Here is a 26,532-nt window from a genome sequence, read left to right as displayed (position 1 = left end):
ATATTGTGTTAGGCATAATGGTGCTGTTCTAATGGCTGTGACATCCAATTATTCTTTCACCAAACCATTAACCAGCGCCAAGTTTGCCCTAGGCTGCGAAGAGGACTGCTGTGAAATGAACTCGGGATGTATCCGCCTCCGGGGCCGGCTCAAGTCCAGAGACCCTCCCACACTGTTCCCGCGGTCCCTCATGGGCTCCCTCCTGAGGTTCCAAGCACAAACGCGGGCCCCCGGAGCGGAGAGGGGCGGGCCCGCCAGGCCCTCGGCTCACCCGATTGGCCAGACCTCGGCGCGTGTGGGCGGGGCCGCAGCTGGAGCGGAGGAATCCAGTGAAGCGGCCTTCGGAGGGCGTGGCCTGCACGGTGGTGGGGGCGGGCCGTGGGGGAGCTGCTTCCGGGCGAGCTCCCCCGCCCAGATGTGGGACCCGGAAGGCCAGAGCCGGAGACAGCGGTGGTGGGAGCAGCTTCCCGGAGCCCTTAGGGAGGCAGGTGAGCAGGGGCTGGACGCGGGGAGATAGCGGGCTTGGAGGGCGGCTCCAGGGCAAGGTGGGGACTGTGGTATCAAGAGTCCGGCGTCCCTAAATTGTGCAGTGCGCCTGAAGACCTGGCGGTGCAGCGGCGTACAGAGTCTGGTGAAGCGTTTGGGCATGATTGTCCCGCTCCAGCTGGGGTTGGGGGGCCGGGTTCGGGGCTCCGCACCTCTTCTCTGGAGTCCACCCTCTCAGATACCGCCGGGGTAAACTCTATCGATGCAGAGCCGGAGGTGCGGGTGGCGGTTACGGGGGTAGGGAGGTGAAAACAATAACAGCTGCTTTGTACTAAGCCTTGCGTGCCTTGGCCCATTCATCCTAACCTTCACTCCTTACATACAACACGGGTCCATTCATTTCTTACAACAACCCATTTCGATCGGTTCAAGTCCCCATCTACTAAATGAAGAAACTAAGGTCACACAACTAGCAAGCTATAGAACTAGGATTTGTACCCACATCTATCAGACTCCAGAGCCCACACACTTAACCATCCTGCTACCAACAGCATCAAGGTCCAGCCAGAGTCACAGTTCACCCGGAGCTTTGCACAAGCCCAACCTGCTGGGAAGCAGATTTGATATCTGTCCTTAAAGTATGGAGGTGTCATTGTGGGCACTGAGGACTGGGCTGCTGGATGCCTTGCCCCAGATCTGCTGCTGACCCACTGCGTGACCCTGGGCCTGTGTCTTCCCTTCTCTGAGCCCAGTTTCACTCTTGTTTCAGTGATACAACCAGCAAACTTTAAGAAGCCTCTTAGCCAACGATACAGGATTCTGGGAATGGCAGTTTCTCTTTCTACGTCCAAATGGCTAACCCCAGAGGAGATCAGGCTCTTCAGAGAGCCCCAGGACAAGGCTGGGGTCTCATTGTTCTCCTTAATCCCTGTGTCTAGCACTTTGGCAGGCCCAGAGTAGATATTCAAGAACTTTGAGTCGGCTGTATGAACACTCCGTCCCTTTTCAGAACTGATAGCCGTTCTCCTGGGGCTTTGTGGGCTTTGGATTTCTCAATTCTGGCCACCTTCTACCTAGCTGGCTCTCCTGACTGCCTCCTCCCTGGCCAGTGGCAGAGCCTGCCAGGGCTGGCAGCAGGTCCTAACCCTTTGTGCCAAGACCACAGTCTCTGGAATCTTCCAACACAGCACAACATGGGACAACATGAAGCTTTCTCAGCCCCTCCTGGTGGCAGCACTCAGGGCCCAACTTCAGTTACTCCCAGTTTGGGGATGTTGCCTTCCACAGGAGGAGATACTTTCACATTAAATCTGAAACATTTTTAAGGCTGGGCGCCATGGCTCACGCCTATAATCCAGCACTTTGAGAGGCAGGTGGATCACGAGGTCAAGAGATCGAGACCATCCTGGTCAACAAGGTGAAACCCCGTCTCTACTAAAAATACAAAAATTAGCTGGGCATGGTGGTGCACACCTGTAGTCCCAGCTACTCGGGAGGGTGAGGCAGGAGAATTGCTTGAACCCAGAAGACGGAGGTTGCGGTGAGCCGAGATCGCGCCATTGCACTCCAGTCTGGGTAACAACAGCGAAACTCCATCTCAAAATAAATAATCTGAAACATTTTTTATCCTTCACTGTCCCCTCTCCTATGAAACCATCCTTGACTTCCAGAGACACAGTCCCTCTCACAGCACCTGGTCCACCCCTCTACTCTGGCAGCCAGGTGGTGATTTTCTTTTTCCTCTACCACATAACCTGCTGGAAGGCAGGGACTCCACTTCAGAAATCTTGGAAAACTCTGTACCCCACAAGGGTTTGATCGCATATTCCCGTCTGGGTGAGGTGCAGAAGGCACAGAGGTGTGCTAGGACATCTCATTCCAGCCCAGCCCTCCTCCTAATAGTAATACAATTAGCTACATGTTTACTGTGCAGCTCTTTGGTGCCAGACACCTGCCTCATCCCTGTCTCTAATCTTCCCCCACACCCTTGCAAGTTAGAGATATCATGCCTGTTTTGTAGATTATGAAATGAACATTGGAAGGTCACTGACTTTGCCCAAAATTACACAGCAGAGCATAGACCAAACCTGGGGCTGCCTGACCCTGAAACATGGTTCTTTCTGCTCTGCCCTATACTCTGCGTCCCAGCAAAACTAACCTGTTCAATGTGGGTGGGCAGAGGTGGCAGGCCTCCTGGTAGCCTGCGCCTGTCTTCAGTATGGTGATGTCATAGGGATTTAAGTTGTGGTTTTTTGTTTTTTTGTTTTTGTTTTTTCTGTTTTTGAGACAGAGTTTCACTCTTGTTACCCAGGCTGGAGTGCAATGGCACGATCTCAGCTCACCGCAACCTCCATCTCCTGGGTTCAAGCAATTCTCCTGCCTCAGCCTCCCGAGTAGCTGGGACTACAGGCGTGCACCACCATGCCCAGCTAATTTTTTGTATTTTCAGTAGAGATGGGGTTTCACCATGTTGACCAGGATGGTCTCGATCTCTTGACCTCGTGATCCGCCTGCCACGGCCTCCCAAAGTGCTGGGATTATAGGCGTGAGCCACCACGCCCTGCCTAAGTTGTGGTTTGCAAGCTCCCTTGATATGGGAGAAGTATCCTCCCAGTCTGTGACAATTTCCCAAACTCTAAGGGCCTTTTTGCAAAGTAAAATCCATCTTGGATTTGGCTCTGCCAGATATGGGATTCAGGGGGTGTTTTCCCACTCCACAGACAATGATTAAGCACCTCCTACAATGGAATGACTATGGCATAGGTATCAGGGCACTGAGCTAGAAGCCAGGAGCTGCCAGGGTCAGTTTCTAGCTCTCTATGTCACTCACTGTGTGATCTCAAACAAATCCTGTCACCTCTCTATACCCTGTTTTCCACATTAAGATGTAAGGGATCAAACAGGATTGGCAATTTTCAAGTTTTTAATACTTTCAGCACTGATGCCCATTTCTCAAATCAAATCTCTCTCAGAATCTTAGAATTCAAAAACAGATCCAAGTGGAACTGCTGTAGTGAGACTGCTCCCTTTAGCCCTGCCCCGGTCCCGGGCTCATAGGCAGCCTGCCCCAGTGTTTCTGCTAAGCAGGAGGCAGTTGTTCCCGCAGCCTCCTAAAGGTGATGGGGAGTTGAGGCCAGTGGAATGCAGCTCTGGATTCCAGAAGCCAGCAAACAACAGAAGTTGTTTTTTGGGAAGTGAATCAGAGAGATTAGACCTGTCTTCAGCTTGGCAAGTCTGGCGCGAAATTGACTAGACTCTAATGGCATTAAGCAACTCACTGAACCACTCAGAGCCTCTGTTTCCTTATCACTAAAAGTTAGGACAATTCTTGCAATGAAATGAAATACTGCTATAAAGTACCTAGTGCTGTGCCCAGCCCAGAATGAATACACTCAGTATGTTTTTCTTTTGTGCCTTCTGTCTCTCCAGCACCCAACACAGAAACAGTATGGGCAGAGAGAAGCCTACTGAATCAGGTGTTTACCAGTATTATGGAATACAGCATATAAACCCAGCATTTGGAGTCTAGAACAAATTTAAATTCTAGCTCAGTCACTAAATAGCTATGTGGTCTTGGGCTGCTGGGTTACATTTTGATAATTCTCTCAATATTCAAAAATATTCTCTCAGCAAGGTGTGGTGGCTCAAGCCCGTAATCCCAGCACTTTGGAAGGCTGAGACCGGCTGCTCACTTGAAGTCAGGAGTTTGAAATCAGCCTGACCAACATGGAAAAAGCCTGTCTCTACTAAAAACACACAAAAAATTAGCTGGACATGGTGGTACATGCCTGTAATCCAGCTACTCAGGAGGCTGAGGCAGGAGAATCGCTTGAACCCATGAGGCAGAGGTTGTGGTGAGCTGAGACCGCACCATTGCACTCCAGCCTGGGTAACAAGAACAAAACTCCACCATCCACCCGCCCCTGGCCAAAAAAAAAAAAAACTCCTGGAAGACATGAGAGCAAAATCAAGTACCAAATGGGTAGCCAGGACCTCATATCTACTGAATGATTTTGCCTCTTTGGGTGTTGAGACATGACTGGGGAGGTCTGGCCTGTCCCTGTGTCAGGTGATGAGGCTGGCCCACCCAGGGGTGTGGCAGCAGGGCTGGCCCAACTGTGACTTGTGATAACCCCACCCTGGCAAGGAGGAAGACTGGATAAAACAGGCCCCTGAGATGGCTGGGGTCAGTGAAGGGGACCTAAGAGACTGTGGAGAGAAAAGCAGCCAGGCTCCTAGGCAGCCCTGCCCCACTGTTTCTGATAAGCAGGAGGAGGAGTCAAGGCCGTGGGAATGCAGCTTTGAATTCCAGAGGCCAGAGGCCTGTTACAAAGGTGGTTTTCTGGGAAGCAAGAATCAGAGAGATTAGACCTGGCTTCAATATCTGTCTTGACTCCAGCCTACTAAAGGATCTCCCAGTTCACCTGGGAGTTAGTCCTCTTACTCACTGTGTGGCTTTGGGTAAGTCCTTGCCCCTCTCTGGGCCTTGAGGTCCCATTCATACAAAGAGCAGTTGGACTCAGGCCTGCCAGCCCCCATTTTTATGGCTCTCTTCCCCCACCCAATATCTCCTTGGCTATGGGATATTTCTCCCAGGCATCTCCAAAAGGAAATGTCTAAAACAGAGCTCTCCACCTCCTCTCCAAGCCCAGCTCCCCACCACCCTCTTCCTGCCCTGTCCCTGTCTCTATCTGCCACCCTCCAGGTCAGGCAGGCAGGCCTAGAGCATCCGCCCTGAGACACTGTCTCTTGGCTGCCTCAAAACGCCCCTTCCTTCTCTGCCCCTAGCCTCCATAGCGTCTGCACTCCTCTGCTTTCCCATCTGCTCTGCTCAGCCTGCAGGATTGATCTTCCTAAAGCCAGGCATCAACCAGGCCACTCGCCCACCCACTGCCCAGCAGTCTTCCCACAGCCTCAGCCTGGGCTCCTCACAATAGCCCACAGCCATCCTCCTTCCCCACCTTTGCCCCTTTCTTCCCTTCCTAAGGAAATGTTGGCCCCCTTCCCTCTGCCAGGCTGAACCGACTCATCCTGCAAAACCAAGTTCAACCCCCTGCCTTTTTTTTTTTTTTTTTTTTTTGAGGCAGAATCTCACACTGTTGCCCAGGCTGGAGTGCAGTGGTGTACTCTCGGCTCACTGCAACCTCCAGCTCTCCTGGGTTCAAACGATTCTCCTGCCTCAGCCTCCAGAGGAACTCTGATTACAGGCATACACCACCACACCCAGCTAATTTTTGTATTTTTATTTTTATTTCTTTTCTTTGTATGTGTGTGAGAGAGACGGAGTTTCCCTCTTATTGCCCAGGCTGGAGTGCAGTGGGGTGATCTTGGCTCACAGCAACCTCCGCCTCTCTGGTTCCAGCGATTCTCCTGCCTCAGCCTCCCGAGTAGCTGGGATTACAGGCATGCGCCACCACACCCAGCTTTTTTTTTTTGTATTTTTAGTAGAGACAGGGTTTCACCAGGTTGGCCAGGCTGGTCTCGAACTCCTGACCTCAAGGACCACCCACCTTGGCCTCCCAAAGTGCTGGGATTACAGGTGTGAGCCACCACGCCTGTCCCCTATCATCTTCTAATAAGCGTCTCTGACCTCCTCACTCCCATTGGAGCCATGGGTCACTTTTGGTCAGGCTCCATGTACTCAGTCAGCCCTGCCTCCCAGGACTGTAGTGCCCACTGGATGAGAAGTCACCTGTGAAAGTGCCAGGCATGGCCTGGCACACAGTAGGTGCTCTGGAAACAAATATTAATACCCCAGCTTCCTTCTGTCTTGTATCCACTTATTTGCTGTTTAAGGCCTATTTTTGTATTTCACATAATTAAAGATTTACTGTGTGCCAACGTCAGTTGGTGACAGAACACTGTGGGGGAGGCAAAAATGAAGCAACTCTGGACCTTGCCCTGCAGAAGCCCTGTCTACTGGCACGAGAGAAGACAGGTCCACAGATCACTTATATAAGAGAGATTGCAATCTGGGCAAGAAAGCCTCAGTGGAAGAGAGGAGAACCCTGTAGATGTGGGTGTGGGGAGAGCATAGCCTTTCAGGTAAAGGGACAAGGTGAGCAAAGCAAGAAGGTATAGCTTGTGCTTGTGGAGCCCATGAAACTCCTTGGGCTAGAAAAGATTTGGTGGCACTAGAGTATGTGTGTGTGTGTGTGTCTGACATGAATGGTACTATTTTATCCTATTGGTATGCATTGTACCTAACAAGAAGTCCATGTCCCAAGGTGTTAACAGTACTTTTCTCTTTTCTTTTCTTTTCTTTTTCCTTTCCTTTTTTTTTTTTTTTTTTTTTTTTGAGACAAAGTCTTGCTCTGTTGCCCAGGCTGGAATGCAGTAGTGACATAATCTTGGCTCACTGCAACCTCTGCCTCCTGGGTGCAAATGATTCTTCTGCCTCAGCCTCCCCAGTAATTGGGATTACAGGTGTGCACCCCCGTGCCCAGCCAATTTTCTTCTGTATTTTCAGTAGAGATGGTGTTTCACCATGTTGGCCAGGCTGGTCTGTAATTCCTTACCTCAAGTGATCTGCCCACCTCACCCTCCCAAAGTGCTGGGATTATGGGCATGAGCACCATGCCTGGCCAACAGTACTTTTCTCTAAGATAGAATCGCAGGGGATTTTTCTCTTTTTGCTTATCTATACTTTTCTAAAAGTTCTGCCATGAACATGGGCATTTTTTATGGAATAAACAAAGTTTAAATGTTGGCTAGATCAGTGCTTCTCAAACTGTGCATAGGAAAGGATGCGTTCTTTTTTTTTCTTTTTATTTCCAGTCTATTGATTCTTTGATAAAATGAAATAAAATAAAATAATTACTTTTTAGAGACAGGTCTCCCTCTGTCGCCCCGGCTGGAGTGCAGTGGTGCAGTCATAGCTCACTGCAGCCTTGAGCTCCCAGGCTCAAGCTATCCTTTTGCCTTAACCTCCTGAGTAGCTGGACCACAGGTGTGTACCACCACACTGGCTAGTTTTTAAACTTTTTGTAGATACAGGGTCTCACCATGTTGCCCAGGCTGGCCTCAAACTCAGCTCAAGCAGTCCTGCCACCTCAGCCTCCCAAAGTGCTGGGATTACAGGCATGGGCCACTGCGCCTAGCCCATGAAAGTTTCTAAAGACTTTCATTCCTCTACTTACCTTCTTGGCCAGCAGGGATTGGTGAACCATGCTGTGAGTAGCATTGGGCTAGACAGAGGGGAGGCAGGAATCTGGAAGAGCTGTCTTCCAAATGTGTCCCTCTCCTGAGGACAGGGACCGTGTCTAATGTGCCACCCATCACCGCCCACAGACAGAGCCTGCAGCCAACACCCCAGGAGCCCTTGGTTCCAACCATCTGATGCCCCTGTGCCCACTGGCTCACGACATGCAGCCCCAGTCCATTCTGCACAGTGGCTACTTCCACCCACTGCTTCGGGCCTGGCAGACCGCCACCACCACCCTCAATGCCTCCAACCTCATCTACCCCATCTTTGTCACGTGAGTCTCCAAGAATGGGCCAGGCCTCTGCTCTGCTGGTTGGGGTTGGGGTGGGAGTGTTGACTGGAGTGGGCATCAGTATTGCTGGGGGTGGCAAAGTGAGCTGTCAGCTTGAAATTCAAGGTATTGGAAGCAGCCAACTTGGATTAAGGACAGGAATCTTAGGAACAAAACAAATTTTGAAAGAACTCAGTCATTCCATTTGGAAAATTAGAAGAATAACCCTTGCCTGCCATCCTGAGCTCTTGCAATAAGACAGACCCTGAGAAGGTGCTCTGTACCTCTAAGGGATGGCAATCATTATTGTTAATAATAACGGCCGGGTACGGTGGCTCACGCCTGTAATCCCAGCACTTTGGGAGGCCAAAGCAGGTGGATCACCTGAGGTTGGGAGTTCAAGACCAGCCTGATCAACATGGAAAACCCCATCTCTATTAAAAATACAAAATTAGCCGGGTGTGATGGAGCATGCCTGTAATCCCAGCTACCTGGGAGGCTGAGGCAGGAGAATCACTTGAACCCGGGAGGCGGAGGTTGCAGTGAGCTGAGATCGAGACATTGTACTCCAGCCTGGGCAACAAGAGTGAAACTCTGTCTCAAAATAATAATAACAACAATAATAATGCAGACATTTACTGAGTACTTACTGTGTACCAGGTACTATTCTAAGCACCTACACACATTTTGTCATTCAGTTCTGAGAGCATTTGTATGAAGAAGCAGTAGATATCTTCCAAGACATCAGCTCCATGTGGGTAGAGATGTTTGTCTATTTTGTTCACTGTCGTATCATCAGGGCCTAGAACAGTACTTGGCACATAGAAGTACTCAATAAATATTTGTTGAGTTATGAATTAACCACCCATGAAGGCCTAAGTCTCAAAGAGATTTTAGAACTTGGCCACGGTCACCCAGGCAGTAGACTGGGATAGGAAGCAAGGACCTGCTGACTTCAGAGTCCAAATTGTTAACCACTAATTCCTTCCTGTAACTGCTGTTCTTTTAGTCCAGTTGCTACTGTTGTCACTGTTATTCTTGTTGTTCCTATTATTATTTCAGGCCCTGGGCTTGGCCAGGCAGGGAAGCCAGACACTGGATCCCACCCTCCTCCCGCCATCTCCACGCCCATATTTCTTCCCTGCTTCCCAACCATCCCTCTCAGGCACCCCCTCACCACTGGCCCTTCCCACAGCCACCAATCCATATCCCACCCCCAACTCTTGCAGGGATGTTCCTGATGACGTACAGCCTATCGCCAGCCTCCCAGGAGTGGCCAGGTAGGAGATGTGGAGATGGGGGCAAGAGGGTGGTGGAGGGAGAGATTCCACGGTGGAAGTGCCGGGAGGCAGAAACGGACCCAGGAGGTAGAAGATGCGAACAGGCAGACATCAGCTCAGTAGAGGGAAGGGTTTTCTCAGGGCCAGAGCTGTTCTGCAGTGGAAGAGGCAGCCCCATAAAGTCATGAGTTACCCATCACCAGACGCATCGTGGCAGAGGCTGTTGCAGAAGGGAGCTGACTGCAGGTGGGAGTTTAATAAGAGGGCCTTGGAGGAACCTGCCACGGCTGAACAGAGCTCTGCTACTCAGGGCCTCAGTCTTCCCTGCTATTTAGTGGGTGCATCCCTGTCCCTTCCTCTCCTGGGGGCTTGAGCCCTCCTGGTGCCATATGTAGCTTGGCTCCTAACAGAGGCACAGTGTGGGGGATCCAGAGGACCTTTTTCTGGGACCTGCCTTCCTTCAGCCCCTCTACCCATGCCCACACAGGTATGGTGTGAGCCGGCTGGAAGAGATGATGAGGCCCTTGGTGGAAGAGGGCCTACGCTGTGTCCTGATCTTCGGTGTCCCCAGCAGAGTTCCCAAGGTGAAGAATCGAAGGAAGGGTTAAGAAGGAAGATTGTGCTCATAATTCCAGCAGTTTGGGAGGCCAAGGCGGGTGGATCACTTGAGCCCAGAATTTTGAGACCAGCCTGAGCAACATGGCAAAACCCCATCTCTACAAAAAAATACAAAAGTTAGCTGGGTGCGGTAGTGCACCTGTAGTCCCAGCTATTCGGGAGGTGGAGAGATGGGAGGATCGCTTGAGCTCGGAAAGTCGAGGCTGTAGTGAGCCAAGATCGCGCCAGTGCACTCCAGCCTGGGGAAGACCCTGTCTCCAAAAAAAAAATAGAAAAAGGAAGGGAGGTTGGGCGAGGGTGGGCTGAGGGTCTATACTGACTGCATCCTCACTCCAACCTTGTGCTGGCCCTGGGGCCACAGGTGAAGGGACATGAGCTTTCTTATCCAGGGGCTGTGACAATAAAGGGGAGAGGGCCAGGGCTGTGCTCTGTTATGGCTGCTGTCCTGCCTTCTGAAGCTACATGTAACAGACACACTGCTTTGTCCCTCCCCTGCCCCTAGGACGAGCGGGGTTCTGCAGCTGACTCCGAGGAGTCCCCAGCTATTGAGGCAATCCGTCTTTTGAGGAAGACCTTCCCCAACCTCCTGGTGGCCTGTGATGTCTGCCTGTGTCCCTATACCTCCCATGGTCACTGTGGTGAGCCCACTTCCTCCCAACCAGCCCTGCTGCCACCCACATTCCTACTGTCCACTTCTCACCAGGGTGGGGACAGGCCAGGTCCAAGGTGCTCCCCAAAACCCAGCCATCTGTCCTGCAGGGCTCCTGAGTGAAAATGGAGCATTCCGGGCCGAGGAAAGCCGCCAGCGGCTGGCTGAGGTGGCACTGGCTTATGCCAAGGCAGGTGAGTGAACCACCAGCAGCGATGGGCACCTCTGGGTCAGGGAGGTGGCAGAGTGGCTGGGAAGGTCCCAGAGTTCTGAAGGCCCCCCTCTGCCCACAGGATGTCAGGTGGTAGCCCCATCGGACATGATGGATGGACGAGTAGAAGCCATCAAGGAAGCCCTACTGGCACACGGATTCGGCAATAGGGTAAGGATGGGGAGTGCAGGGAGCAGCATGGGGCCAGGAGGAGAGAATCTGCACCAGCCCAGCCCCCATGTATGCTAAGAATCACAGACCTGCTGGGCGTGGTGGCTCACACCGGTAATCCCAGCACGTTGGGAGGCCAGAGCAGGTGGATCACTTGAGGTCAGGAGTTCAAGACCAGCCTGGCCAACGTGGTGAAATGCCATCTCTACTAAAAACACAAAAATTAGCTGGGTGTGGTGGCAGGCGCCTGTAATCCCAGCTACTCGGGAGGCTGAGGCAGGAGAATCGCTTGAACCCAGGAGCTGCAGATTGCAGTGAGCTGAGATCATGCCACTGCAGTTCATCCTGGGTGTCAGAGCAAGACTATCTAAAAGAAAAAAAGAATACAGAGCTGAAGACAGTGCTGAATGAGGCTTTGAGGAATCATGTCAACCTCTGGGTCTCTGATGAGGAAATCAATCCCAGTGCTCCAACAGGACCAGAACAGACACTCTCCTTCCCAGCCTAGGGCCTTTCTCTCCCTGCCACATCACCCTGGGACAGCTGGCAAGGACCGACTGAGCCAAGACCCCCATTATCTCCCCATAGGTGTCAGTGATGAGCTACAGTGCCAAGTTTGCTTCCTGTTTCTATGGCCCTTTCCGGTAAGCAGGGGTGGGCAGAGGCCTGCTGTTAAATCCCTGGCCCGATGGCCCAAAGCTGGAGCCCACCCTGATGACTCTGCTTTGCAGGGATGCGGCTCAGTCAAGCCCAGCTTTTGGGGACCGCCGCTGCTACCAGCTGCCCCCTGGAGCACGAGGCCTGGCCCTCCGAGCTGTGGTGAGTGACTAGGGCTTGAGTACCACCCTCAGCCCCCTCCCAGGCACCACCCATATGATACCCTCATCCCTTAGGACCGGGATGTACGGGAAGGAGCTGACATGCTCATGGTGAAGCCAGGAATGCCCTACCTGGACATCGTGCGGGAGGTAAAGGACAAGGTGAGCACAGGCCCGAGGTAAAGGGGGATCAGGGGGATGGGACAGAGTTTTCCATAGACTCTGGAATCTCGGAGTTGGAAGCAGTCTGCCCTTGAGCAGGACTCCCCCATCCCTGCCCAGGAACCACCATGGCCTTGTGTGCCAGGGCCTGCAGGTGCCTCAGATAGCCCTGCTCTAACTGTTTCAAGAGTGGGCCAGGCTGCTAGCCACAGTAACCCAGGGCACAGGGCTCAGATGGTCACAGACTGAGCAGGGGGGAAGGAAAACTCCCAGAGCCACATCCATTCTCCACTTCAGCCTGTCTGCTTCTCTGCAGCACCCCCACCTCCCTCTCGCCGTGTACCACGTTTCTGGAGAGTTTGCCATGCTGTGGCACGGAGCCCAGGCTGGGGCATTTGATCTCAAGGCTGCTGTACTGGAGGCTGTGACTGCCTTCCGCAGAGCAGGTAAGCAGTCAGGGGTGGGGTGTTTTGACCTGCGCCTGAGGGACTGTAAGCACTCTGCCTAGATCGGAGAACAAAGTCCTGAGAGCTTGGAGTCTTATGCTGGGAATTGCTAGTGATCTAAACAGACACAAATAGGAAGAGATATGGAACTGCAGCGTAGGACACAGCACAGTGAAGAAAGCAGAGTCCTCTGTTAATTTTTGTTTGTGAGAACATGGGCAAGCCACTTCTCCAAACCTCAGTGTCCTCATCCATAACTGGATAACCAGGGATAAGATACCTGGTGCATGGTTGTCCTGAGGATTCAGTGAGGTAATACCACTCCATAAAGGGGCTTGTTTTGTTAGATTGCACACCAGCACGGGAAGAGAACTTGCCTCTTACCTATTTCCTTCACGGTGCATTTTATACTTTGGCAAACTGAGGTTCCAAAATTAAAAATGACTTGCCCAAGAAATAGAGCTGCCCAAAGCCAGGCTCCATCTTTTTTTTTTTTTTTTTTTTTTTTTGAGACAGAGTCTTGCTCTGTCACCCAGGCTGGAATGCAGTGGTACGATCTCAGCTCACTGCCACCTAGGCCTCCTGAGTTTAAGTGATTTTCCTGCCTTAGCCTCCTGAGTAGCTGGGATTACAGGCACCCACCACCATACCCAGCTAATTTTTTATATTTTAGTAGAGACGGGGTTTCACCATATTGGCCAGGCTAATCTCAAACTCCTGACCTTGTGATCCACCCACCTCGGCCTCCCAAAGTGCTGGGTTTACAGGCATGAGCCACCGTGCCCAGCTACCAGGCTCCATCTTAATGTGGTGTGCCCACAGGCTGTGCCTCTTCATGGTAGCCTTCTTCCCCCCTGGCCCTCCCATCGCAGAAGGTGTGCTCAGAGCTGATCAGCACCCCCACCACCCCCAACTTTCTGCATCTCTCCCAACACAGGTGCTGACATCATCATCACCTACTACACACCCCAGCTGCTGCAGTGGCTGAAGGAGGAATGATGGGGAGAGTGCCAGACCCGAGAACTAGAACTTTAAAAAGCTCCCTGGGGCCACAGAGAAGTGAAAGCCAAAGTAAATGCTGCTTTTAGAACTGTGCCCTCGTGCCCTCTTCCTGCTTACATGCTGGTGGGCCCAGCAGCCCTGGGTGGTTTTGCCGGCATGCTAACTCTTACAACTCGCAACTGCATCCTATGGGCTTTCCCAAGCTTCCCTGCCCCTCCCCTGGATCAGCCCTGAGCTGACCTCAGCTCACTCTCAGCTCTTTTCTCTGGTGTGGCTTCAGCTTGAAAGCAACCTGGAGCTGGGGCACAGGCTTGGTGGGGCCTGGCTGGGAGAGGGTCTTGGAGCATTACGGGAAGAGGAGAACCATGGCATCTTGGGGCCTGAGAAGCCTTAGAAAGCTTCTGGCAGCAGAGCTGGGTGTGGAACTGAGGCCTAGATCGATATCCCTGGGTTAGCATTGAAATGTGCTGCGATTCCACTGGAAGGCATTTCCCACACAGGCCAGAGGTTGCCAGGCTGCCTGAGGTCTCCTGTTCTACTCTGAACCATAAACCCAGAGAAGAATTACTCCTTAGCAGCAGAAATACTGCCTGAGGATCAAAACTTAGAGGCAAAGAGGGAGTTCCTGACTGCTGGAGATGCTACCACCAGAAACACTTTTTATTCAAGAGATACTTTTTGAGAACCTCTGCCCTGCTCCTAGGTTCAGGGCTGGGTCCTGGGAATACAGCAGGACAGACCTCAGCTTGTCTCTTCACGGAAATTATACAGCGAGAATAGGGGAGACAGCTAAGATGAAAACAAAGAAATAAAGCGGTTACACGTTGTGATAAGTGTTTTGAAGGAAAAGAAGGGGTCTGAGACAGAGAACAACAGAGAAGGGGCCTCTCTTGAAACAGTAGTTGGGGCCAGGCATGGTGGCTCATGCCTGTAATCCCAGCACTTTGGGAGGTGGAGGCGGGCAGATCACAAGGTCAGGAGTTTGAGACCAGCATGGCCAATATGGTGAAACCCCATCTGTACTGAAAATACAGAAGTTAGCTGGGTGTGGTGGCGGGTGCCTGTAGTCCCAGCTACTCAGGAGGCTGAGACAGGAGAATTGCTTGAACCTGAGAGGTGGAGATTGCATTGAGCTGAGATCACGCCGTTGCACTCCAGCCTAAGCAACAGATCAAGACTCCATCTCAAAAAAGAAAGTTGTTGGGAAGGAGGCAGATACGCACCAGTGATGTGGTGACAGGTGCTGTGAAGGAGGTCACCAGGCTCTGACCTGCTTTGAAGGATCAGAAAATACTTCCCTGAAGGGCTGACATTTGAGCCTAGACTTGAAGGGTGAGCCATCAAGCTAAGACATAATTGGGGAAGAGCATTCCAGGGAGAAGGAAGAGTTGTGCAAAGTCCCTGGAGCTCCTAGCTGGAGGAACGCAAGGGTAGCCTGTCTGGAGCACTGAGTGCATGGCCCGAACTGAGTGGAGAGAGATAGACCAGGACCAAACTGCAGGGGTCAAGGGCCACATTCACCTTTTCAGAATGACTCAATCAAGTTTGCAGTTTGTAGAAGTATTTTAACAGCTCTATGGCAAACTGCAGATGAAAGTCTTGACAGCATGAACTGGAGGGGTGACAGTGGGGATGGAGAAAGGGGAATGGATTGTGGATGTGTTTAGAAGGTAGATTAGATCTCAGGAATGAGTCTGGCTTGAACTTCTGGGTGGCTGATGTGCCACGGGGAAGGCTGGATGGAGGAACAGAAGCAGAGTCAGGGTGGAAGGAGAATACTAAACTTGAGACATTTTGCAATGAGGAAGCTATATCTAGAGAGGTTATGTGACTCACTTAAGGTCACTTAACAAGTTTGTGGCAGAACTGGGTTAGAACCACACGGGATACAGCCAAGCTGGGATTTGAATCCACAGTCCAACTCTGAGGCCTCTGCCCCAAACCACTGTGCCATACCACCTCCCAATAATCAGCAGCAAATTTATAGGTCTAACAATGTTATACGGCTACCCCTCCACTTATGTGATAAGTGGTTTACATCCTGATAAACCCACCATAAACTGAAAATATGATCATAAGTCAAAAATGCATTTAATATACCTAACCTATCAAACATCATAGCTTAGTCTAGCATTCCTTAAACATGCTCAGAACACTTACATTAGCCTACACTGGGCAAAACTACCAACACAAAAATCTATATGGTAATAAAGTTATAAATGTAAAGTCAAAAATCGTGAGTTGAATGATCATAGTTCGGGAACCATCTGGAATTACCTCCAGTAATAGGGGGATACCGAGGAGACCAGGGAACCTCTTGGTTGCAAGTGATGATCCAGTTCGATTGTGAAGAAGGACATGACTGGTTTTCTTTTCTGTTTTTGTTTTGAGTCAGAGTCTTGCTCTGTCGCCTAGGCTGAGTGCAATGGCATGATATTGGCTCACTGCAACCTCTGCCTCCCAGGTTCAAGCATTTCTCTGCCTCAGCCTCCCAAGTACCTGGGATTACAGGTGCCCATTACCACACCCAGCTAATTTTTGTATTTTTAGTAGAGACAGTGTTTCGCCATCGTGGCCAGGCTGGTCTTGAACTCCTGACCTCGTGATCTACCACCTTAGCCTCTAAAAATGCTGAGATTACAGGCAAGAGCCACCATACCTGACCATGATTGGTTTTCATAATTGGATTGTGATAAGTACAGGTGTGGTTGGACCGAGGGTCAAAGGCTCTCATGGAGGACTCTCTCTTTCTAGCTCTTGTCTGTGTTTGCCCCAGGTTAGCTTTACACTCAGGTGGGTTTTTGCCACTTGCCAGCAACATGATCCTCAATAACTTTAGGCTTAAATAGTCTTTAAGATTTGTAATCCCAGAGGAAGATCATTTCTGTCCCATCACTCACATACCAAATCTCCTCTTCAGATCACATGGTCCACTCTTGGCCCAGTCACTGTAAACAGTGGGATGGGAGATGGGGACGTCATGACTGACCAGGTAGGCCTCATTACACAGAATGCTGTCGAGGACTGAGCTTTTGCATGAGTGGTCTCCTTGGCCTGGAATGCTTTTCCCCTAAATCTATATGGATGTCTCTCTTGTTAAGATCTCAGCTCAAAGTGTCCCTTCCTCTGAGGAAACTGACCCAATATCCAATCTAACGTCATTCTTGGAGCCAGGCACAGTGGCTCACACCTGTAATCCCAGCACTTTGGGAGGCCAAGGTGGGTGGATCACTTGAGGTCAGGAGTTTAAGACCAGCCTGGCCAACATGGCAAAAACCCATCTCTACTAAAATTATAAAAAATTAGCTGGACATATGGCAAACACCTGTAGTCCCAGCTACTTGGGAGGCTGAGGCAGGAGAATCACTTGAACCCAGGAGGCGGAGGTTGCAGTGAGCCGAGATCACACCACTGCACTGGGCAACAGAGTCAGGCTCTGTCAAAAAACAAAACAAAAAAAGTCATTCTCTAGTCAGTCTGTATTAATCAGGATTCTGGTTCAGTGGATATAGCAAAAGCCAAAATAATGATATCTAGTTAAACATCCTGATTTTATAGATGGGGAGGCAGACCCAGAGAGGAGAGTTGCCTGAAATTAGACAGCAAGTTAGTCAGTGGCAGACAAAGGCTGGAATTCAGGTCTCTTAACTCTAAGCCCAGTGCTCAAAACTTGGGAAGGGGATGGAGACAGTGGCTCACACCTGTAATCCCAGCACTGTAGGAGGCCAAGGTGGCAGGATTGCTTGAGGCCAGTAGTTCAAGACCAGCCTGGACAACATAGCAAGACCCCATTTCTGCAAAACAAAATTTTTTTCAATTGAAAATAAAACTAGTGAAGGGATTCATTTTAGAGGGACTTTACCTTTACATGTATTATTTCTATTCATGTATTATATGTAACAAGGATATATTCGCGTGTGGCTATGTAAATAAAAAATGAAAACTTGACTAATACATATATAAAGAGATGTTATCTTCATTAGTAGAGAAATTCAAGTTAAAAACCACATGTGATACCACAATACATCCATAAAAGTGCCTCATACTGGCTGGGCATGGTGGTTCATGCCTGTAATCCCAGAACATTGGGAGGCTGAGGCGGGCGGATCACAAGGTCAGGAGTTCGAGACCAGCCTGGCCAACGTGGTGAAACTCCATCTCTACTAAAAACAAAAAAATATTAGCCAGATGTGGTGGCACACGCCTGTAATCCCAACTACTTGGGAGACTGAGGCAGAGGCTGCAGTGAGCTGAGATGGTGCCACTGCATTCCAACCTGGGCAACAGAGTGAGACTCTGTCTCGAAAAATTTTAGAAGTATAACGAACAAAATTGGAGATAACCCAAATGTTCTTCAACAGTATAATGGAATATTACAGGTGTGAGAATGGATTAACTACAACTACACATAGCAACATAGAGGTATCAAATACAATTTTGAGCAAAAGACACAAGGCATAAAAGAGTGCAGGCTCTATTCTGTTTACATATAGTTCAAAAACAAAACTATTCAATTAGAAGTCAAGATAGTTACCCTTTTGGGTGGTAAGTAACTGCAGTGGACAGGCTGTGTAGGGTTCTGGAAATTGTTCTTTTTCTTGGCCTGGGTGCTGGTTGCATAGATATGTTCACTTTGTGAAAATTCACATTTTGCATATTGGGAGACTGAGGCCAGAGAGAAAAATAATTGAATGGAGAGCTCACAGACAGACAGGTGGCAGAGCTGGGACCAGAACTTAAGGGGTTAGGTTTTAGGTGACCCTGAAAAGGGGACACAATCAGACATTCTTGGATTCTGTGAAATGCATTTGGACCTCTGGTGTCCCAATCACCCTTCCCACTCCAACTTCTGCTTCATGCTTACAACACAAAACCAGTTTTTCAAGTGAGTCCCCAAGTGAGTTGGGCTCTTTCTTGCAGGGCCAAAGTCCGTGACTCTGTACTTTGTGTTTCTTCCCAGGCCTGAACCCAGTGAACAGACCAACTTGAACACAGGAGAAAATTTTGTTTTTTAAGAGTTGAAAGGGGGCCAGGCGCAGTGGCTCACGCCTGTAATCCCAGCACTTTGGGAGGCTGAGACTGGTGGATCACCTGAGGTCAGGAGTTTGAAACCAGCCTGGCCAACATGGTGAAAACCCATCGCTACTAAAAATACAAAACTAGCTGGGCATGGTGGTGGATGCCTGTAATCCCAGCTACTCTCGAGGCTGAGGCAGGTGAATCGCTTTAACCCTGGAGGCAGAGGTTGCAAGGAGCTGAGATTGCGCCCTTGTACTCCAGCCTGGGCAACAAGAGCGAAACTCTGTCTCAAAAATGAAAGAATGAAAGAAAGAGACAGAGAGGGAAGGAGGGAAGAAGGGAGGGAGAAAAGGAAGGAAGGGAGGGAAGGAGGGAGGAAGGGAGGGGGAAAAAAGGAAGGAAAAAGAAAGGAAGAAAATGGGATACATGTTTGTGTGCTCCTAGAAAACTATCTCATAGCATAACCAAAACTGTCACCTCAGCAATCCCTGGGGAGTGAGATGGGGTGGGGAAACTCTTCTCTCCCTGCCCCAAGGCTACTGTCCTTGCTCAGTAAGCAAGCTGGGGCTCCACCTCCTCCTTGCCAGCTCTTCACTGGGAGAACTTGTTCCTTGATCTTTTTTTTTTTTTTTTTTTTGAGACGGAGTTTCGCTCTTGTTACCCAGGCTGGAGTGCAATGGCGCGACCTCAGCTGACCGCAACCTCCGCCTCCTGGGTTCAGGCAATTCTCCTGCCTCAGCCTCCTGAGTAGCTGGGATTACAGGCACACGCCACTGTGCCCAGCTAATTTTTTTTTTTTTTTTTTTTTTTTGCATTTTCACCATGTTGACCAGGATGGTCTCGATCTCTTGACCTCGTGATCCACCCGCCTCGGCCTCCCAAAGTGCTGGAATTACAGGCTTGAGCCACCGCGCTGTTCCTTGATCTTAACCTGACAGCCTCCTCACCATTCAGACCTTTGTTCCTCCCCTGACCACCTCATCCAAAGAGATTCCCTGTCACTGTTCATAAAAGGATTCTGTTTTACTGCTTCCATTTCTTCTGATATCACCTTGTTCATCTACAAGATGGTCGTCTACCCCTCCCATGTCCCATGCAGGCAGGAACCACTGTGTTTCCCATTGAATCCTCAAAGGACGGGGGACGCAGAGCCCACAGATGCTAGCTAGTGAATGAATAAGGTTGCGGGGGGTGGCTTTTTATTTTGTACACATTTGTATTTTGCATTTTTATTATTATTATTATTTGAGACAGAGTCTTGCTTGGTCACCCAGGCTGGAGTGCAGTAGTATGATGTCGGCTCACTGCAACCTCCTTCTCACAGGTTCAAGCGATTCTTATGCCTCTGCCTCCTGAGTAGCTGGGATTACAGGCACCTGCCACCATGCCCAGCTAACTTTTGTATTTTTAGTAGAGATGTGGTTTTGCCATAGTCAGGCTGGTCTAGGACTCCTGACCTCAGGTGATCCACCCATCTCAGCGTCCCAAAGTGCTGGAATTACAGGCATGAGCCACCGCAACCGGCCTATTATTTTTTAACGAGACAGGCTGGTCTCAAACCCCTGAGCTCAAATGATCCTCCACCTTAGCCTTCCAAAGTGCTAGGATTTCAGGCATGAGCCACTATGCCCAGCTCTGAATATGTTTGTATTTTTAAAGTATTTTGAGATTCACCTGCATTACTTTTTTTTTTAATAAGCTGGAGTTTTGCTCCTGTTGCCCAGGCTGGAGTACAGTGGCCTGATCTCGGCTCACTGCAACCTCTACCTCCCCAGTTCAAGGGATTCTCCTGCCTTAGCCTCCCAGGTAGCTGGGATTACAGGCATGCACCACCACATCTGGCTGATTTTGTATTTTTAGTACAGATGGGGTTTTACTATGTTGAAAAGCTGGTCTCAAACTCCTTACCTTAGGTGATTCACTCACCTCCTGATCCCAAGTGATCTGCCCACTTCGGCCTCCCAAAGTGCCGGGATGATTACAGGTGTGAGCACCTGACCAACATGCATTACTTTTCTAAAACAAAAACAGAAAGCCTTATTTTTCTTCTTCAAAAGAATCAGAAAGCTCCCTGGTGATCTAGTGGTTAGGATTCCAGGCTGTTGCCACAGAGTTTTTTAAAACAAAAAGAATAGGCAGGTCCTGTGGCTCAGGCCTGTAATCCCAGCACTTTGGAGGCCAAAGTGGGCAGATCGCTTGAGATCAGGAGTTCCAAGCCAGCCTGTCCAACATGGTGAAGACCCGTCTCTACAAAAATACAAAAAATAGCTGGTTGTGGTAGCGCCTGTAGTCCCAGCTACTCGGGAGGCTGAGGCATAAGAATCGCTTGAACCAGGGAGGCAGGAGTTGCAGCGAGCTGAAATCGCGCCACTGCACTCCAGCCTGGGCTGCAGAGCGAAACTCTGTCTCAAAAAAAAAAGAAGAAAAGAAAAAAGCAGGTTACTGCAGAGGACTCTACCCCCCTCAAACTGCCTTGGATTAAACAAGTGTCCAACTAAAAGCAATTCCCTCCAATACCAACTGGGGTACCTCTCGGGGTGTCCCGATTCGAAGGAGGCAAAGAGCCGGGGTGGGAAATGGGGAGCGGAGAGAGGGGCGGTGTGGGGAAGGGGCGGTGTGGCGGGCAGGGGGTGCGCAGACAGGGCGGAGAGGGTGCTGGTAACGGGGGCTGGGGAGCAGAAGGTGCGGACCGGGGAACCGAAAGGGTGCGGGGTAACGAAAGTGCGCAGTGAAGGCGGGCGACAGAGGTGCACAGTGCAACGAAGGAGGGAGAGTGGATGACGAGGGCGACGAGGGACGGAGTGGGAGAGGGCGAAGGTGAGGGGACAAGGGCGGGGACAGGGGCGGGGCAGGATGGGAGTGGGGCGGCCAGCGCGAGCCCCGCCCCGCCGCCTACGTACCTCCGCCCGAGCCCGCTGGCCCTGAGGCTGCGCTCTTTACTGGCTTCCCGGCGACTCAGGTGGGTTCTGGGCCCCGGGAACCGGCGCCGATCCGTGGGCGTGCTACAGCTAAGAAGGGGTCGGCCGCGGCCAAGGTCCCTAAAAACCCCCGCCCCAGCTCACTCTGCCGACGGCGGCTGTAGAGGTTCTGCGTGAGGCCCGGGCTCTGGAGGTGAGGAGGAAGGCCGAGCAGTTCGGTCCCGCAGCCCAGAGCCTCCAAGCCGCGCTTCCAGAAATCGAAAAAGCCGTGAGTCTGGATCCAGAGCCCTCCGCTCTAGTCTTAGCTGTGCCACTGTGACCCCTTGTTTGATTTGGGGGTAAATTATTGCGCCTCACCGGGTCTCTGTCTGCCCACCTGCAAAATGAGAGGGTCTTTGGATGAGTCTCCTTAATTCATTTCCTGGACAAGCTTCCTCCCAGCGACACCCCTCACTAAATAACAACTTGGCCTGCAAGGCCCCTTCTGTCTTTGACATCGCTAATAATGATAATAGCAACCATAATAATTGTGTCCTGACATACAAGGTGCAGTCAACAACTTGACTGAACTTTGAACTCTGGCCCCTGGGGTTTCAAGGGGACAGCCTTATCTGGGATCAGCGGTCTGGGGAAAGAAGCTGCACCAGCCTCTGTACAGCAGGCCTTGTCATTTGTTTCTTGTGCCTTGAGTCAGTTATCTCTCATCGGCTCTTCTCCTAGGCCAGTGTTATTACCTCCAGTAATAACACTTCTCCTGTGCGGTACAGGTTCACCAATTTTTTTTTTTTTAAAGATGGGGTTTCACCATGTTGGTCAGGCTGGTCTTGAACTCCCAACCTCAGGTGATCCACCCACCTTGGCCTCTAAAGTGCTTGGATTACAAGCGTGAGCCACCACGCCCGGCCACCAATTTTTTTAAATCCAAATATATCTCATGGTACAGTAAAAGAACTGGCTGGAGGGTCTGAAGTTTGGGTTCTGGTCCTGGCTATGCCACTGACTCACTGTGGCCTTAGGCAAGTACTTGCTCCTCTCTGGCTCAGTCTTTTGCCCAGCAGCCAGGATATTGTTCAGATGGCCTGCAAGGCCCCTTCTGTCTTTGACATCGCTAATAATGATAATAGCAACCATAATAATTGTGTCCTGACATACAAGGTCCTGCCTGAGCTGGCCTCTGTCCACCCAAAGCACCAGACTCCTTGCCCTGCCTCAGGGCCTTTGCACTCGCTGTTTCCACTGACAGGAGCACTCAACTACTTCTGCTTCTTGCACAATCATTCTTCTGATCTCCATTGAAACTTCACTTGCAGGGCCAGGAGCGGTAGCTCACGACCGTAATCCCAGTACTTTGGGTGGCCAAGGTTGGGGGAATCACTAGAGTCCAGGGGTTGGAGAGCAGCCTGGGCAACATAGTGAGACCCTCTCCCTGCCAAGTCTCTACAAAAAATTCAAAAATTAGCTAGGCATGGTGGCACACGCCTGTAGCCCCACCTACTAGGGAGGCTGAAGCAGGAGGCTTGACTGAGCCTGGGAGATGGAGCCATGCACTCCAACCTGGGAGACAGAGACCCTGTCTGAAAATAAATAAATAAAAAGAAAATTAACTTGCTTATGACATTCCCTGACTACACAGACTAGATGTAGTGGCTGGATTTATATCCTTATGGTATATATTAACTTCACTGTATTTAAGTGTTTGCGTAGTTCTCGGCCTACTATCTGTATCCCTGTCCTTCAGTGCCTGTAACTGCCATAAGGGCTGGAAATCTGTCCTGTATGCTAGCAGCTAGCTCAAAAGGTGCTCGGAAATTTGTTGTGGATTCAGAGTGACTTTCTTAGAGTCACACCATTGGCAGCACCAGAATTTGAACCCAGTCTGTCTGATGTCATGGCCTGAGCTTCCACCTTACCTGCTGTTTTTTATTCTAGGACCTTGTGCTGTGAAGACATTTCCCAAGTGCTTCTTGTTAGCCAGCAAATCCGACCTGCAAGGCCTGGAAAGAGGTGGTTGTTAGGTTGTGGAAAGGTGGTCTTATCCAGCTCCACTTCCCTGGGACCCACCGTGGGACCTGAGGCAGAACTGGGGTGGACTTGGCTTCCTCCATGGCACACCGGCTGCAGATACGACTGCTGACGTGGGATGTGAAGGACACACTGCTCAGGCTCCGCCACCCCGTAGGGGAGGAGTATGCTGCCAAGGGCCGGGCCCACGGACTGGAGGTGGAACCCTCAGTCCTGGAACAGGGCTTCAGGCAGGCGTACAAGGCTTATAGCCGCAGCTTCCCCAACTACGGCCTGAGCCACGGCCTCACCTCCCGCCAGTGGTGGCTGGACGTGGTCCTGCAGACCTTCCACCTGGCGGGTGTTCGGAATGCTCAGGCTGTGGCGCCCATCGCTGAACAGCTGTATGAAGACTTCAGCAGCCCCTGCGCCTGGCAGGTGCTGGATGGGGCTGAGGACACCCTGAGGGGGTGCCGTACACGGGGTCTGAGGTTGGCAGTGATCTCCAACTTTGACCGACGGCTAGAGGGCATCCTGGCAGGTCTTGGCCTGCGTGAATACTTTGACTTTGTGCTGACCTCTGAAGATGCTGGCTGGCCCAAGCCGGACCCTCGCATTTTCCAGAAGGCCTTGCGTCTTGCTCATATGGAACCGGCAGTGACTGCCCATGTTGGGGATAATTACCTCTGTGATTACCAGGGGCCTCGGGCTGTGGGCCTGCACAGCTTCCTGGTGGTTGGCCCACAGGCACTGGACCCCAAGGTCAGGGATTCTGTACCTAAAGAACACATCCTCCCCACTCTGGCCCATCTCCTGCCTGCCCTTGACCGCCTAGGGGGCTCAACCCCAGGGCTTTGAGGCTGGTGAGGGAAGTGGCTAGGCCCTAGGCCATGGAGAAAACCCTAAACAAACCCTGCAGATAGGGAGCCCCTTCTTTCTCCGAAGCTCTGGACTTTCCCCGCCTCCCTGCAGCCTTCATCACCTATTCTGATAATAAAGCAGTTTGAGTGCTGGACTCTCAGCCTTGCCCCACTAATCAGCTCCTAGCCTCTGCCTTCCCTCATTCTCACTCATACCTGTGTCCCTTTTCCACTAGGAGTCCTCTTCACATCCAACAGAACTTATAGAGGGTCCAACTAGCTTCAAAACCAGGCACTTTCAAACTTGGTTTAGCAGCAGGGACCTTTTGTCATGGGAGATCTGAAACCCCATTATGCAAAACTAAAAACCCTGCAAAAACTGCTGGAGTAGAAGCAGAGGTCCTAAGGCCTCTCTTTCAGCTTCTGAAACACCCTCCCTCTGGAAGCCTGGGGTCACCGCTTAGTTTGAAAAGCAGGATGCTAAGCTGTCCATAGAGACACTGTCCATTAGCACCATGTAGTATGAAGGGGTGAATTTAAACAAGGAACCCCATGACAGTCATGAGAAGAAATCCTGTTGGCTTATGCCTGCCCTGTGTTAGGTAATGTGATAAGTTACTTTATATGCACCTATAACCCCCAAAGCTACCTCATTGGATCTAGGTGGTTTGACCCCCTCCACAACTTTACAAATGAGGAAACTGAAATACAGAGGTTAAGCCACTTGCATGAGGTCACAGCTAGCATGCAAAGAAGCCAGGATTCCAATTTAGGCACATCTGACTCCAAAGCCCATTGGTGTCACCACTAGGTTGCAGGTAGTTGGGGATCTCTACATGGTACAGTAGAGATCATGGGAGAATAGGGGAGGTATCCTAAAGAATGTCAACCTCAACACAGAGACTAGCATGGAGGTAGGAAAGTACTGGGAACAAGGACTAGACAGGAGTATAAGGAATAGGTTTGTGGGGAGGGGGGAACAATTGGAAGTTGAAGAAGTAGGTTGGGTTTTCAATTTCTTTCACTTTAGGAGGCTCAGGCAGGAGTATCACTTGACCCCAGGAGTTTGAGACCAGCCTGGGTAACATGATGAAACTCCATCTCTACAAAAAATTTGAAAACTAGCCTGGTGTGCTGGCACACACCTTTAATCCCAGCCACTCAGAAGGCTGAGGTAGGAGGATCGCTTGAGCCCAGGAGTTTAGTTATATGAGCTACGATTGTGCCATTGGACTCCAGCCTGGGCAACAGAGTGAAACCCTGTCTCTAAAAATATATATATATATCTTCCTGCCTCCCCACCTTCCCACACACCTTTATGCTTGGTATTTGCTGGACATCTCTGTGCCTTGCCCATTGCCAGGGGATGCCACATGTTAAAAACACAGGCACACACCTGGCAGTGTATTCTGGTGCCAGCAGGCAGGGAGGACTCTGGAGTGAATGCTGAATTGAGGAGTGGCATTGGGGGGTGGCTTTAGATGAGCAGATGAATGAGGAGGGCATTCCTGCAGCAGGCCCATGAACCGGAATGAAGGCTGCTATGAGAAGCTCAGTTGGTGGATTGGGGGAGACAGGGCATGGGGGGCCTTCAACGAGGAAACTTTGAGGATTATACACACATGTAAGTAACAGCACATTACCTAACACAAAGTAGGCATAAGTCAACAGGATTTCTTCTCATGATTGTCATGGGGTTCCTTGTTTAAATTCTCCTCTTCATACTATGTGATGCTAATAGACAGTATCCCTACAGGATGGCTTAGCAGCCTGCTTTTCAAACTAAGCGCTGACCCCAGGCTACCAGAGGGAGGGTGTTTCAGGCCTTCAAGCTCTTCGGGCCAAGAAGAGTTTAGGCTTTGACCCAGATTTTTTAGCAGGGGCTGTGCCCAGGCAAAGGCAGGGAAGATCTCTTTGGGGCTTGACCAAAGTCTTCCTTGGGACTGGCACCAAAGCCAGGCCACAGTAATTTCCTCTTTTTTTTTTTTTTGAGATCGAGTCTCGTTCTGTCGCCCATGCTGGAGTGCAGTGGTTTGGCTCACTGCAACCTCCACCTCCCAGGTCCAAGCAATTCTCCTAACTCAGCCTCCTGATTAGCTGAGATCACAGGTGTACACCACTATGCCTAGCTAATTTTTTGTATTTTTAGTAGAGATGGGGTTTCACTATGTTGACCAGTCTGGTCTTGAACTCCTGACCTCAGGTGATCCCCCTGCCTCAGCCTCCCTTTGAGACTCCATCTCAAAAAATAAAAATAAAAAATAAACATTGGTTTTCAGACTGCTCTGTGGCTTCCAAACAAAGTAGGAAGGGCTCTGCCTCTTATCTTCTTTGGACCCAGGAGCCTAAAGTTGTAGGTAAGATTGCTTTAGAAGAGAGTTCCTGGAGACATGTTTGAAGACCGCTATTCTAGGGT

The 26,532-nt window shown here is 50.6% G+C and overlaps 2 protein-coding genes across 5 annotated transcripts; both read left to right on the top strand.

Moving 5' to 3' along the window:
• Positions 1–174: 174 nt before the first annotated feature.
• ALAD (aminolevulinate dehydratase) lies at positions 175–24,289 on the top strand. Of its 4 annotated transcripts, none has more exons than XR_013535997.1 (13): positions 175–488; positions 7,777–7,964; positions 9,024–9,241; positions 9,729–9,825; positions 10,362–10,497; positions 10,619–10,702; positions 10,802–10,890; positions 11,479–11,534; positions 11,622–11,709; positions 11,784–11,870; positions 12,187–12,316; positions 13,254–13,387; positions 23,185–24,289. XR_013535997.1 is itself a non-coding variant. In XM_078374691.1 (12 exons), exons 2-12 carry the CDS (start codon positions 7,825–7,827, stop codon positions 23,268–23,270), a joined length of 1,044 nt encoding a protein of 347 aa, XP_078230817.1. In that variant the 5' UTR covers positions 414–488; positions 7,777–7,824; the 3' UTR covers positions 23,271–24,289. The 4 variants fall into 4 exon arrangements, 2 of the variants coding, with proteins under 2 accessions (XP_078230817.1, XP_008999876.3); XR_013536000.1 differs by having other exon boundaries at positions 414–488; positions 9,191–9,241; XM_078374691.1 differs by lacking the exon at positions 13,254–13,387 and having other exon boundaries at positions 414–488; positions 9,191–9,241.
• HDHD3 (haloacid dehalogenase like hydrolase domain containing 3) lies at positions 23,233–24,289 on the top strand. Its single transcript, XM_035255291.3, has one exon. The coding sequence runs from the start codon at positions 23,359–23,361 to the stop codon at positions 24,112–24,114; it is 756 nt and encodes a 251-aa protein (XP_035111182.3). The 5' UTR covers positions 23,233–23,358; the 3' UTR covers positions 24,115–24,289.
• Positions 24,290–26,532: the final 2,243 nt, after the last annotated feature.

The sequence above is a fragment of the Callithrix jacchus genome, chromosome 1, assembly GCF_049354715.1.
Source record: "Callithrix jacchus isolate 240 chromosome 1, calJac240_pri, whole genome shotgun sequence".
NCBI lineage: Eukaryota > Metazoa > Chordata > Mammalia > Primates > Cebidae > Callithrix > Callithrix jacchus.
Note: the sequence above shows the minus strand (reverse complement) of the source record. Positions and strands in the feature narration are given on the sequence as shown.

What these genes read in the sequence shown, in the direction of transcription:
- ALAD (XM_078374691.1), top strand. Translation starts at nt 7,825, where the DNA reads ATGCCCCTGTGCCCACTGGCTCACGACATGCAGCCCCAGTCCATTCTG. An exon ending in CACACGGATTCGGCAATAGG is followed by an intron (nt 10,891 to 11,478) that starts GTAAGGATGGGG and finishes ATCTCCCCATAG; the next exon opens with GTGTCAGTGATGAGCTACAG. An exon ending in GACTGCCTTCCGCAGAGCAG is followed by an intron (nt 12,317 to 23,184) that starts GTAAGCAGTCAG and finishes TTTTTATTCTAG; the next exon opens with GACCTTGTGCTGTGAAGACA.
- HDHD3 (XM_035255291.3), top strand. Translation starts at nt 23,359, where the DNA reads ATGGCACACCGGCTGCAGATACGACTGCTGACGTGGGATGTGAAGGAC.